Below are 14,887 nucleotides of genomic sequence, written 5' to 3'. Positions count from 1 at the left end.
AGGGAATAGGGTTGGAAACTCTGATGTAGAGAATAGGGTTGGAAACCCTGATGTAGAGAATAGGGTTGGAAACCCTGATGTAGAGAATAGGATTGGAAACCCTGATGTAGGGAATAGGGTTGGAAACCCTGATGTAAGGAACAGGGTTGGAAACCCTGATATAGGGAATAGGGTTGGAAACCCTGATGTAGGGAATAGGGTGCCATTTGGGACTCAGACAGTGTGTCCCCAGTCCCACTGCCAGGACGCCACGTAATGGGACTCAGACAGTGTGTCCTAGTCCCACTGCCAGGACGCCACGTCACCACTGGCACTGACACCTCTTGTAACGAAGCCAAAGACACTACATTTGAAACCTCTCTGATGTCACATAGCCTTGTTTAGCGTGCTGTCTGGCACACAGGACATGAATGGGGAGACAGTGACCACAGCATCAGAGAGGGAGAGAGAGGGGGTGGGGGCGGCTGGACCTCCCTGACCAAAGGCTTTAACCTTCTGGCTGGCACACTGGACATGAGCAGATAGACAGGGACCACAGCATCAGAGATACAACTAGATGAGAGAGTGAGTTCTGTTCCTAACCAATCATCATCCTCCCCCCCAGTCTCCCAGGTAACAGACATGATACAGTCTAACAAGGTAAACACTTCCATCTGCTGGTGATATAGTGGTTGTTTCTGTCCAATCACACAACTACTGTTGAATACTGGACAAATTATGTGGTGCGGAATTTTCTGAAATAACAAAGCCAGAGCATTTGTAAACATCAGTACATCTGTTTATTCATTTCTGTTCTTATTTTTCATAATGTGCTATTGAAAACAGATGTGTTCTGTACATTATCGGGTACAGCAGGTTAGTAGGACATTTCATATGTTGACTTTTCTGAACATTGTTGTTATTACACCAGACATCATATTCAGTATTGGAGGTGGTGGTGGGTACAGCAGAGTTACATTTAGTGCATGTATTGCAGTATAAATATAAATCAGACATAAAAATAAAAATAGTGCAATTTTTACCCCGTCTTAAACAGAAGAGGAGTCTTGATAGGTTCAGCTACTGTCTTGTCGAAGCTCGAAGACTTTGTATTGCATACAGAATTTAGGTATGTCGGGGGAAAAACGATTGAAAATTATAATAGTAAAAAATTGTGCTTGTTTAAAAAATATATATAAATTACCTGCAATAAAAATGGAATGCAAGTGAGATTGATTCAGATTGCTGTGTTTCAGCAGTGAAACTGTGCTTGGGTGGTGTATGTGTGTGTGTGTGTTGTGTAGTTCTCAAGCCTTATACTGTCTCTCAAAACTGCAAAAATGTTAGGTTAGAGGTCAATCAATGGAAATAATAACAGTGGTTGCATCTGAAACGGCCTCCTGTCCACTGTAATGCACATCGTTTGACCAGGGGCACATGGGGCTCCCGTCAAAAGTAGTGGACACATTCAGTGTTTCATACTTAAAAGAAAGAAAATACACTATTTATATATAAATACATGCTTATGAGGCTTTGAAGACATGATCATATAAGTAGGTCTACAGTACATTTCCTAGATGTTGTCTGTCAACATTTGTTGATTTTGTGCACCTTGATATTACTGAGGAAGAACTGAGAATTAATTATAAACTGGGTGGTTCGAGCCCTGAATGCTGATTGTCTGACAGCCGTGGTATTTCAGACCGTATACCACGGGTATGACAAAACATATATATTTTTTAAGTTGGTAACCAGTTTATAATAGCAATAAGTCACCTCGGGGGTTTGTTGAATATGGCCAATATACCACAGCTAAGGGCTGTATCCAGGCACTCCGCGTTGAGTTGTGTGTAAGAACAGCCCTTAGCCGTGGTATATTGGCCATATAGCATACCCCCTCAGGCCTTATTGCTTCAATATACAATATATACAAATATGTAATGATACATAAATACTGAATACATAATATGATTGTCATCCATTCATTTTCTCTTCAGAATGACAAGTGAAAAGCTGTAGTGACTTACTATGGTCCTGGAAAGCCCTTCTACTTAGAAAGAAATATGACATGTCCTTTATACTTGGAAAGAAATATGACATGTCCTTTATACTTGGAAAGAAATATGACATGTCCTTCTACTTAGAAAGAAATATGACATGTCCTTCTACTTAGAAAGAAATATGACATGTCCTTCTACTTAGAAAGAAATATGACATGTCCTTCTACTTAGAAAGAAATATAACATGTCCTTCTACTTAGAAAGAAATATGACATGTCCTTCTAGTTAGAAAGAAATATGACATGTCCTTCTACTTAGAAAGAAATATAACATGTCCTTCTAGTTAGAAAGAAATATGACATGTGCTTCTACTTAGAAAGAAATATAACATGTCCTTCTTCTTAGAAAGAAATATGACATGTCCTTCTACTTAGAAAGAAATATAACATGTCCTACTTAGAAAGAAATATAACATGTCCTTCTACTTAGAAAGAAATATAACATGTCCTTCTACTTAGAAAGAAATATAACATGTCCTTCTAGTTAGAAAGAAATATAACATGTCCTTCTACTTAGAAAGAAATATAACATGTCCTTCTACTTAGAAAGAAATATGACATGTCCTTCTACTTAGAAAGAAATATAACATGTCCTTCTACTTAGAAAGAAATATAACATGTCCTTCTAGTTAGAAAGAAATATAACATGTCCTTCTACTTAGAAAGAAATATGACATGTCCTTCTACTTAGAAAGAAATATAACATGTCCTTCTACTTAGAAAGAAATATAACATGTCCTTCTACTTAGAAAGAAATATAACATGTCCTTCTAGTTAGAAAGAAATATGACATGTCCTTCTACTTAGAAAGAAATATAACATGTCCTTCTAGTTAGAAAGAAATATGACATGTCCTTCTACTTAGAAAGAAATATAACATGTCCTTCTTCTTAGAAATAAATATAACATGTCCTTCTACTTAGAAAGAAATATAACATGTCCTTCTACTTAGAAAGAAATATAACATGTCCTTCTACTTAGAAAGAAATATGACATGTCCTTCTACTTAGAAAGAAATATAACATGTCCTTCTACTTAGAAAGAAATATAACATGTCCTTCTACTTAGAAAGAAATATAACATGTCCTTCTTCTTAGAAAGAAATATAACATGTCCTTCTTCTTAGAAAGAAATATAACATGTCCTTCTACTTAGAAAGAAATATAACATGTCCTTCTACTTAGAAAGAAATATGACATGTCCTTCTACTTAGAAAGAAATATAACATGTCCTTCTACTTAGAAAGAAATATAACATGTCCTTCTACTTAGAAAGAAATATAACATGTCCTACTTAGAAAGAAATATAACATGTCCTTCTACTTAGAAAGAAATATAACATGTCCTTCTACTTAGAAAGAAATATAACATGTCCTTCTAGTTAGAAAGAAATATAACATGTCCTTCTACTTAGAAAGAAATATAACATGTCCTTCTACTTAGAAAGAAATATAACATGTCCTACTTAGAAAGAAATATAACATGTCCTTCTACTTAGAAAGAAATATAACATGTCCTTCTTCTTAGAAAGAAATATAACATGTCCTTCTACTTAGAAAGAAATATAACATGTCCTTCTAGTTAGAAAGAAATATAACATGTCCTTCTACTTAGAAAGAAATATAACATGTCCTACTTAGAAAGAAATATAACATGTCCTTCTAGTTAGAAAGAAATATGACATGTCCTTCTACTTAGAAAGAAATATAACATGTCCTACTTAGAAAGAAATATAACATGTCCTTCTACTTAGAAAGAAATATAACATGTCCTTCTACTTAGAAAGAAATATAACATGTCCTTCTAGTTAGAAAGAAATATAACATGTCCTTCTACTTAGAAAGAAATATAACATGTCCTTCTACTTGTAAAAAATAAATATGTTGTCATGCACATACATTTAATTAACTAACTGTGGTAGTAATTTATTTTTATTAATGTATAGTTTTATGTAATGATAAACCAATACTTATGTGAGTGTTTTTCTGCACTGAGATGCGTGCTGCTCTGTGCTTTCAGCTCTTGTTTTCTTGGGAAAGCTTTAGGTCTGTACTACTATGCAAAAAAACATACATGTAGCTCCTTTAAAGAAACCTTTTAAAGGTGTTGTATAATTTAACCAGTAGTTTTGAAAGTAGCGCTCATGAGCCAAAACGGGTTGGTGAAAATGGTGCACAACATCATCCATTTCATATGATGCTGTGCACCATACGCAATACTAAGCCTTGTCTCAAGATAGTAGGTTGGTGGTTGAAGATTTCCCTCTAGTGGTTTGGGGGCTGTGCTTTGGCAAAGTGGGTGGGGTTATATCCTGCCTGTTTGACCCTGTCCGGGGGTATTGTCGGACGGGGCCGCAGTGTCTCCCGACCCCTCCTGTCTCAGCCTCCAGTATTTATGCTGCAATAGTTTATGTGTCGGGGGGCTAGGGTCAGTCTGTTATATCTGGAGTATTACTCCTGTCTTATCCGGTGTCCTGTGTGAATTTAAGTATGCTCTCTCTAATTCTCTCTCTCTTTTACTATCCCTTTCTCTCTCTTTCTCTCGGAGGATCTGAGCCCTAGGACCATGCCTCAGGACTAACTGGCCTGATGACTCCTTGCTGTCCCCAGTCCACATGGCTGTGCTGCTGCTCCAGTTTCAACTGTTCTGCCTGCGGCTTTGGAACCCATGTTCTGTTATAATCTCCACCCGGCACAGCCAGAAGAGGACTGGCCACCCCTCATAGCCTGGTTCCTCTCTAGGTTTCTTCCTAGGTTCCTGCCTTTCAAAGGGTGTTTTTCGTAGCCACTGTGCTTCTACACCTGCATTGCTTGCTGTTTAGGGTTTTAGACTGGGTTTCTATACAGCACTTTGAGATATCAGCTGATGTAAGAAGGGCTTTATAAATACATTTGATTGATTGATTGATATGCTGCAAAAAAAATATAATCCTGAAATTCGTATGATATGTTGCGAATTCCAATTAGTACAATATGTTACGAATTGGTAAAGGCTTAAGATCCCATTCTATCTCGTTAACAAGGTTGGAAGCTCAGAAAAATGGTGTTTGATCTACATATGGTCTACACATCATCATTCTCCTTTTTCCTCAAGCAGAGAGCTATCCATAGTGAATAGATTACCTATTATATTCAGATTCATTATGAGTTGACATTCTATTACGGTATTACATTGGGTAACATTGAATACTATGTCACTTCAGGTGTCGTGACACAAGCCCACCACTAGAGGTCCCTCGCTCCACACACATGAATGACAGGAAGTGCTATGGACACACTTTGCCCAAGGATTATGAACATACTGACAAGATATACGTCTCTCCTCCCTAACGGGAGTCGTTGTCCACAAAGCGGCACTGCGGGCTGTCTAGCTCCCGCCTATCCTTTCTTTGGATTGGTGGATACATCTCATTATTGTAATCCTTTTTTAATATTCGATGAGGGTTGTTGACGTCAACCGCCTGTATTCAATAGAGAGAGATGCTATGCTACTAACCTCATGCCATGAATATGCAGAGCCATTTCAAGACAACTCCGATATGAAGTGTTTTTTCCTACTTTTATCAGTACACTAGTAACAATTTAAGCATTACGAAACTTATATTCGATCAAATAAACCTCACGTAGCAAATAACCCATAAATGTTTTTGTTGACCAAATTCAACACTCTCTCATTGACCTCCATCCAAAAACTCCTTGCTTGGTGGGTGAAACAACATAAAAACGCTACATGCTGGAGGGAGACCGATTTGCTGCCGAGTTGGGCCTCTCTCTTCCTCTTCCTCTCTGCTTTGTCACAGTCCTTGTGATTACAGTGGAATGGCTAGATTTACATCATAATTCATAAGAACTGAATTATTGTGGAAGCATAATTTATAGGCTACTCATCATTGGAGCACTGGAACTTTAACTGAACTAATTATCAGAACTTTAACTGAATTAATTATCAGAATTTTAACTGAACTTGTTACCAGAACTTTAACTGAACTTGTTACCAGAACTTTAACTGAACTTGTTATAAGAAGTGCTAATCAACTGCTCAAATAGCCTACATTGAGTGTGATGTAGTGTCTGAGGAAACAGATCAGACTGGATCCTGCCAGTAGGAGGAGAGCTACAGTAAAGTTCTGTACTGTAGGCTGTACAGTGATACATTCTGGACAGTCTGGAATTGGTTTTAGGGAGAGTGTTCGTGTGTTGCCTAAATGTTTAGAACTTCCCTACAAATGGTTAACGTATCTCCTCAAGTACTGATGATCTTTTTGGTAAAAAAAAAATGTATATATACATTTCAGGCAGACAAGCAAAAGTGTCTGATCTGACTCCTCCTATCTCGGTCCCTGTCTGCGATCTGATTGGTGGATTCAATGGCAAAACTACTCTGATCTTCTGTAGATCCATTCTGTTGATACATGATAAATATACATAAGAGTTGTAGATGACAATGTGCAAGTTTGTGCTTTGATAATGTGCTTTGATGTACTCTGATTCATACATGTTTGATTCATCTGTGTCACTATATAATAACTACAGACCGCGGGGAAAACAACAAGGATGCCGTCACTGGCACACATTCCAAAAATCAGATTATACAAAGTGGATATTTTTCAAATCTGTCAAGATCTTTGTGTTCTAACAGGCCCACAATGTGGTTGCTACTGTTTTCGCTGCATAATATTTAGAAATAGTCCTTTTCGTGATTATAAAAAAGTCTGTTAAATGCTAACTTCTGTTCGTATAAGCTGGTAGCGTAGCTAGCATATAGAAATCAGTGGTGGTACTTGAAGCCGTTTTTAAGTGTAAATCAGTTGATTGGTGATGATGACATGAACCTGTATTGGGGTTGACATCCATACAAGCATTTTAATCCGATTTTCACTCCAAAATAGTGTCAAATACACATATAAACAATAGCCTAAATGTAGGCACATTTTTATGGAGGGCAATGAGGAGATTCTGAATGGCGTTGACATGGAATTTTGGTCGAGTTGGATTGATCTCTTTACCACATCTATAAAGAAAGAGAAAGGTAAGGTCATTACATAGTGTATACCAGCCCAGGTGCCTGAACACATGTGAATACAGTGGTGACCACTCTGCTACTGCCCAGTGGGCCCTAATTCCAGCAAATACTCAGTCAAATCTTTAAATCCTGACTTACAGAAAATTGTAGTGACGGAAGACACTGTGACCTATGCCACACTACGCTACAGTCACTAATAAGCATTACATTACACTTGTTGTTTCACCATGTTAACTGCACCAACCCATCTGCGTCTGGGGGACAGTTTGGGTTGTACCTACACTACTGTTCAAAAGTTTTGGGTCATTTAGAAATGTCCTTGTTTTCAAAAGAAAAGCAATTTTTTTTGTCCATTAGAATAACATCAAAATGATCAGAAATACAGTGTAGACATTGTTAATGTTGTAAATGACTACAGTAGCTGGAAACGGCAGATTTTTTTATGGAATATCTACATAGGCGTACAGATGCCCATTGCTTTTCTTTCAAAAACAAGGACATTTCTCAGTGACCCCAAACTTTTGAACAGTAGTGTAACTGTTTGGGTGGTACCGCTATGTGGTTTTGAGTGCTGCTAGCAGGGAGGGTTAGGGTGGGGGTGTAAGGGGCAACAGTGTTTTGTCTAGGACAAGATGGCGGTCCGCTTGCAGTGACTGAGATGCATCACGCTGCTGTGGGAGCACTCAGGGCACTCTGGGAGGACTCTCCAGCAGGGGGCAGTGTGGAGGTGGGGGTCCGTCTTTGTTAGGGGGTGTTCTTCTTTTCCTCCTCCTCTTCCTTGTCATGCTCCTCTCTCTCTCTCTCTCTCTCTCTCTCTTGTTCTCTCTCTCTCAGATACAAGCTGCCCTGTCCCCCTGTTGCCCTCCTTCCCTCTCTCCTGGATAGAGAGGGGCTGGCCTGTGGAGATGGTGCCTATCCAGACAGGAATTCCTTGCCTGGTCCCCCAGTGACCCCCGGTGACCTCTAAATTCTGACCCCTTACATCTGACCCACAGCAGTGGCTGTTCCTTATAGAATCAAATAGAGTAGAATAGAACAGAGAAAAGGGTTAGGGAGGGATAGTGAGGAGGTCCTACTCACCCAGACCTGTGGTAGCTAGGGAGTGATCATTCTATTAACTCTTGAGTCTCGGAGAACTGCAAACACAGAAAGATAAGGATGAATGAGAGAATAGCTAGCAGCAGTAGGACCACAGGTCCAGGAACAGATTATTTGGTGGCGTTCAACTACTTATTTTTTCCCCGTTACAGTCGCTCTGCACAATTGACAATCTCAGGAAGCGCATTAATAAGATGCACAGCACAACGGCAAATAACACAACCTGGAACTATTGGTCATCATACACCACGCTGAGAGGAGCTCACCTGTTGGCTGGAGTTAGCGGAGGGCGGGGTGACCACGCTCTGGTCCAATAGGGGGTTGAGGGGGGCAGAGCAGGGCAGGTGAGTGGCGCGCCAGTAGATGTCCAGGTACTCTGCCAGGTGTTCACATGCATCCTCCAGCTGGTTCTCATCCAGGATCACATCAAACATCTCCTGAGAGATGAGATAGATGTTAACACAATGTCAAAAACGCAATTCAAATTACAACTACTGTCTTGTATCTAAATGGAAAGCCTCAAGGGAATGCTGTTAACACCCCTATCAGACGAGTGTAAGCTTACCATTATGGTGGACAGACAGAGTAACATAGATTGTTGTACAATGGAAATAAAAGTATTAGTATTATTTTCATTACATACGGCTGGACACTGGGCTAGTTTGTCCCCTGCCATCATCTGTACATTGAGGTGTTTACTTTGAGATTTCCCCCGAGATTTAATGAGCCTCTGAAGAACCTGGGAGAGAAGAGAAAATAATGAACTTGCTGGCTGACTTGCTGGCTGGCTGACTGACTAACTGGCCAGCTGAATGACTGACTGGCTGGCTGAATGACTGACTGGCTGGCTGACTGACTATATGGCTGGCTGGCTGGCTGGCTGGCTGGCTGGCTGACTGACTGACTGACTGACTGACTGACTGACTGACTGACCTGACTGACTGACTGACTGACTGACTAACTGGCTGGCCTGGCTGAATGACTAACTGACTGACTGACTGACTGGCTGACTAACTGGCTGGCTGGCTGAATGACTAACTGATTGACTGACTGACTGACTGGCTGGCTGAATGACTGGCTGGCTGGCAGGCTGGCTGATTAACTGGCTGGCTTAATGACTGACTGGCTGGCTTACTAACTGCCTGGCTGAATGACTGGCTGGATGGATAACTGGCTGACTGGCTGGCTGACTAACTGGCTGGCTGAATGACTGACTGAGTGACTGGCTGAATGGCTGGCTGACTAACTAGCTGACTGGCTGGCTCACTGACTGACTAACTGGCTGGCTGACTGACTGACTGACTGACTGGCTGGCTGGCTGGCTGACTAACTGGCTGACTGACTGCCCTGACTGACTGACTTACTGGTTGGCTGACTGACTGGCTGAATGACTGGCTGAATGACTGACTGCCCTGACTGACTGGTTGGCTGACTGACTGGCTGAATGATTGACTGCCTGGCTGGCTGACTAACTGGCTGACTGGCAGGCTCGCTGACTGACTAACTGGCTGACTGACTAACTGGCTGACTGGCTGACTAACTGGCTGACTGGCTGGCTCGTTGACTGACTAACTGGCTGACTGACTAACTGGCTGACTAACTGGCTGACTAACTGGCTGACTGGCTGGCTTGCTGACTGACTAACTGGCGGACTGGCTGACTGACTGTGTGCTGGTAGTGGATCAGTCCTTACCTTTGGAGAGGACACCTTAACGTAAATTATGATAGGAGCCAGGGATGTTTTGAGGAGCTGTGCTGGGTGGTTGATAGTGTCTGCGTCCAGAACTACGAGCTGTAGAGTCTTAGCCAGCTCAAAAATCCTCTCAATCTCACTCTGGACCTCAGCTACCACCCCAACACACAGAGAGACAGAGAGAGAGAGAGAGAGAGAGAGGGCTGAGTACAGAGAAAGTGTAATCTGTCCTGAGTGATATACAGATGATGGAACTTAATTCGAGACAGTTTGCTTCAGCAGGAAAATAATCCTAAAGCAACAGGAAATGTGAATTATTATGTGGATTATAATTTATGGCCATTTTTCTAGGGGTGGATGAATTTTTCATAAGGGAAAATCAAGCCTGAAATATCAAAGTGGAAATTACAAACTTCAGAAGCCTTTTTAAATCTCAAATACACTACAAGTTTTACATTTCCTTATTGCCCGAAAGTTCTGCAACAGTGTGATCAAATTAAGATTCTACATCTGTAGTACATCTATCAACATAGCAGTCTAAACCATGTACTCAGGACTGACAGAGGGTTATTACACACCCTAAATGAAGATGAAAAACAAACAAATGTCTACATTAAAGATGATGAGGGCTGCAGGACAAGTCCTCCTGTACTTACCAAGACTGGAGCGTGTGTTGGACCTCTCCATGATAGCCTTTTTGTTCAATACAGACCTTTTGGCCAATGACAGATCAGCAGTCACCCGCGTGATAGAGATTCTAAAAACATAGATAGTTAGATAGATGGATAGATGGATGGATGGATGGATAGATGTTTTTTTTGTTGACAATATAAGAATACAATTCCATCCAGACAAACGGATACACTGCATTCAAAATCATAAAGGATTTTTACAAAACAGTTGTAACACTTATTCCATAGTGGTTCTGGCTGTACCCACCTTCCATCAAACCTGTGTTTCAGGAAGTCAAACAGGGCCTTCTGCATCATGTCTGTTACCTGGGAGACAGAGGGGAGTGTGATGATTGGTTAGGAACAGAGAGAACACTGACCCCTGAATATGAATCTTTCTCTCTCTCTCTCTCTCTGTCTCTCTCTCTGTCTCAATGTCTCTCCCTGTCTCCCCCACTCCCTGTCTCCCCCCTCCCTGTCACCCGCCCCCCTCTCTCTCTCTAGCTTCTCCTCTCCCTATCTCCACCTGTCTCCCTCGCTTCCTCCCTCTCTGAAATACTTAGAAAGTGAAGGAACACAAATCTGTATAGTGTATTAAATAAGGACATAACTTTGTGTGTGGCCTGTTTTTGTGACCATTAGGACGTAGAAAACATGGATCTGAGTGTTCCTTCCTTTTCATCTGCAGACATGTTAGTCTGACTGTCTGTGGAAGTGGAGCTTAGAGAGAGATGTTAGTCTGACTGTCTGTGGAGCTTAGAGAGACATGTTAGTCTGACTGTCTGTGGAGCTTAGAAAGACATGTTAGTCTGACTGTCTGTGGAGCTTAGAGAGACATGTTAGTCTGACTGTCTGTGGAGCTTAGAGAGACATGTTAGTCTGACTGGCTGTGGAAGTGAAGCTTAGAGAGACATGTTAGTCTGACTGTCTGTGGAGCTTAGAAAGACATGTTAGTCTGACTGTCTGTGGAGCTTAGAGAGACATGTTAGTCTGACTGTCTGTGGAGCTTAGAGAGACATGTTAGTCTGACTGTCTGTGGAGCTTAGAGAGACATGTTAGTCTGACTGTCTGTGGATCTTAGAGAGACATGTTAGTCTGACTGTCTGTGGAGCTTAGAGAGACATGTTAGTCTGACTGTCTGTGGATCTTAGAGAGACATGTTAGTCTGACTGTCTGTGGAGCTTAGAGAGACATGTTAGTCTGACTGTCTGTGGAGCTTAGAGAGACATGTTAGTCTGACTGTCTGTGGAGCTTAGAGAGAGATGTTAGTCTGACTGTCTGTGGAAGTGGAGCTTAGAAAGGATGGAAAATGAATGTCTTGTGAAATAGGGGACACAACCAAGCACTCCTCCTGCTTCTACTCCCCTACTGTCTCTGGGAGAGAGTGAGAGTGAGAGAGAAAGAGAGAGTAAGAGAGTCAGAGAGAGGCTGATGTATGCCTCTGGATCATCCACAAAACACATTTCACCAGAGAAATGCATAAATATTTCATAGACACACAAAACAAACTGCTTGTCTCTCAGTCAGCATCCACACAGAAGAGAGAGAGAAAATGTTGAAGCATGGAGAGATTTGATTAAATTATAAGCCTTATCGTTGTGCAGATTTGTTTGTTGGGCTAAGAAGCTCAATACAGTCACATTGATGACAGTATCGTCTTATATCCCATTCCTGACATAACCTACACATCATCTACTCTATGTATTGTGCATGTCCATCAGGCTGGGATTGTGACTGGGCAGTACATATTCTTACTGTATCATAATGTAGTGTCATTTTGGCTCCTGAGTGGCGCAGCGGTCTAAGGCACTGCATCTCAATGCTTGAGGTGTCACTACAGACACCCTGGTTCGAATCCAGGCTGTATCACAACTGGCCGTGATTGGGAGTCCCATAGGGCGGCGCACAATTGGCCCAGCGTCGTCCGGGTTTGGCCAGTGTAGGCTGTCATTGTAAATAAGAATTTGTTCTTAACTGACTTGCCTAGTTAAATTCAATTCAATAAAAAATCTATGGGCTTGGCCCAAGCTTAATGGGCCAAGGAAGGTGTGGTGCGTGTGTGGGTGCGTATCGACCAGCCTCTCACCTCATAGCCTTTCAGTGAGGGCCCCACCAACACCACCGGCCTCATGGAAGGAACAACATCATAGGGTGGGAGATGCTCTGTCTGCAGGGGAGACACACTGGGCTTGAAACGGGCCAACACACACTGGGCTTGAAACGGGAAAACACACACAGGGCTTGGGACGGGCCAACACACATTGGGCTTGGAACGGGCCAACACACACTGCTCTTGGAACGGGCCAACACACACTGGGCTTGGGACGGGCCAACACACACTGGGCTTGGAACGGGAAAACACACACAGGGCTTGAAACGGGCCAACACACACTGGGCTTGGAACAAGCCAACACACACTGGGCTTGAAACGGGCCAACACACACTGGGCTTGGAACAAGCCAACACACACTGGGCTTGGAACGGGCCAACACACACTGGGCTTGGGATGGGCCAACACACACTGGGCTTGGAACGGGCCAACACACACTGGGCTTGGAACAAGCCAACACACACTGGGCTTGAAACGGGCCAACACACACTGGGCTTGAAACAGGCCAACACACACTGGGCTTGAAACGGGCCAACACACACTGGGCTTGAAACGGGAAAACACACACAGGGCTTGGGACGGGCCAACACACATTGGGCTTGGAACGGGCCAACACACACTGCTCTTGGAACGGGCCAACACACACTGGGCTTGGGACGGGCCAACACACACTGGGCTTGGAACGGGAAAACACACACAGGGCTTGAAACGGGCCAACACACACTGGGCTTGGAACAAGCCAACACACACTGGGCTTGAAACGGGCCAACACACACTGGGCTTGGAACAAGCCAACACACACTGGGCTTGGAACGGGCCAACACACACTGGGCTTGGGATGGGCCAACACACACTGGGCTTGGAACGGGCCAACACACACTGGGCTTGGAACAAGCCAACACACACTGGGCTTGAAACGGGCCAACACACACTGGGCTTGAAACAGGCCAACACACACTGGGCTTGGAACAAGCCAACACACACTTTGGAGCATAACTAGAACCCTGAGTTTCACTACGTTTTTAGTAAGGCCCTGGTCAGGTCATGTAGTTAGGGATAACTCTGGGCCCTAAGCGCAACCCTCCAGTCATTGAGATTAGAATCTACCAGTGTCATCAAGTAAGAGCAAAACAGTTCGGAGTAAAGAGTATTTTATGACACAGCTATTCTTAATTCTAGCTCTGATACATAGTAGAATAATCTGCATTACAAACATACCTGCTTTTGCTTCTGCTTGGCTTGTAAAAACAAGAGAAAACACATTTAGCATGAAAGCTAATATGGAAGTCTAACTATGGAGGGCAGATGGTGTAGTGTCTGAAGACAGGATATCCTGTAGCACCCTTCCAGACCCTTTCGTATTCATCCAGTAAAACACTGTCAGGGTTGGAATCAGATCTTCAGCATCCTTCTTGAATTGACTCAATTGAAATGGAGTTGACCTCAACTCTGGATGCTGTGCATTTGGTTGATTGCTCTGCGTTTTAGGCTGTCTGTCTGTAAAGCACTTTGTGACTACTGCTGATGTAAAAAAGAGCTCTACAGAATAAATGCGATTGATTGATTGATTATGGATAAACATGCTTTGCTACATAATGAAAAGCAATTGATTCTGGTATGAGGGAGAAGGAGGAGGTCAGTCACCCAACAGCAGTCACTCACCTGCACTAGGTGGTGTGGATCTCCAGCCCGACGATGAGTTCGCCGCTTTCCTGTAGGACAACAACATGGTGCCGATGAGCAAGACGAGGATTCAAGGACTATACAAGTACCTTACCTCTCCTTAAATCATCTCCTTGAATCCTCCCCTTGCTTCCTTTTGATACTCAAGGAATCGTTTACAAGTCCTTTGTTGAAGTTTTGAGGAGGCAGGGAGAGTATTGTAGAAGACGACACAAGGAATAGAGGAAAGACTACTGAGAAAGAGACTCTGGATGTAGCAGGGAGAGACGATGAACCCTGACCTCTGGGCCTGTTTCTGTTCCTGTTTGATCCGCATGGCCTCCAGTTTCACCGGGCTGGGAATGAAGGTTATGTCTGCCCCTTCCTTCACCAGCCGACCAATCCACCAGTCATTGCTGTATTTCTGCAAAGAGACAAAAATGGATTCCAGTCAAGTCAAAATGAAACTGTTGTCACTGCTGTTTCAACAATATGGCAGCAGTGGTTAATGTGGCAAATTCTTATTAACCGCCGTGATAGAGATGCCTGTGGTTGTCATGGCCATACATATTGTGAATGTGTAAGGACTGGGTT

General features: G+C 42.6%; 1 protein-coding gene across 1 annotated transcript; it reads right to left on the bottom strand.

Moving 5' to 3' along the window:
* Positions 1-3,874: 3,874 nt before the first annotated feature.
* Positions 3,875-14,713, bottom strand: LOC106572718 (voltage-dependent L-type calcium channel subunit beta-4). The gene is made up of 11 exons (XM_045696370.2): positions 14,596-14,713; positions 14,294-14,343; positions 13,850-13,869; positions 12,608-12,688; positions 10,790-10,848; positions 10,507-10,607; positions 9,851-10,002; positions 8,801-8,896; positions 8,424-8,594; positions 8,140-8,195; positions 3,875-7,047 (listed from the first exon to the last, which is right to left on the bottom strand). Exons 1-10 carry the CDS (start codon positions 14,628-14,630, stop codon positions 8,166-8,168), a joined length of 795 nt encoding a protein of 264 aa, XP_045552326.1. The 5' UTR covers positions 14,631-14,713; the 3' UTR covers positions 3,875-7,047; positions 8,140-8,165.
* Positions 14,714-14,887: the final 174 nt, after the last annotated feature.

The sequence above is a fragment of the Salmo salar genome, chromosome 15 (genome assembly GCF_965601325.2).
Source record: "Salmo salar chromosome 15, fSalSal1, whole genome shotgun sequence".
In the NCBI taxonomy this organism is placed as follows: domain Eukaryota; kingdom Metazoa; phylum Chordata; class Actinopteri; order Salmoniformes; family Salmonidae; genus Salmo; species Salmo salar.
This window is presented reverse-complemented; position numbering and strand designations above follow the sequence as displayed.

What these genes read in the sequence shown, in the direction of transcription:
- LOC106572718 (XM_045696370.2), bottom strand. Translation starts at nt 14,630, where the DNA reads ATGCGGATCAAACAGGAACAGAAACAGGCCCAGAG. An exon ending in GAACAGAAACAGGCCCAGAG is followed by an intron (nt 14,344 to 14,595) that starts GTCAGGGTTCAT and finishes GTTGTCCTACAG; the next exon opens with GAAAGCGGCGAACTCATCGT. An exon ending in ATCCACACCACCTAGTGCAG is followed by an intron (nt 13,870 to 14,293) that starts GTGAGTGACTGC and finishes TGTTTTTACAAG; the next exon opens with CCAAGCAGAAGCAAAAGCAG.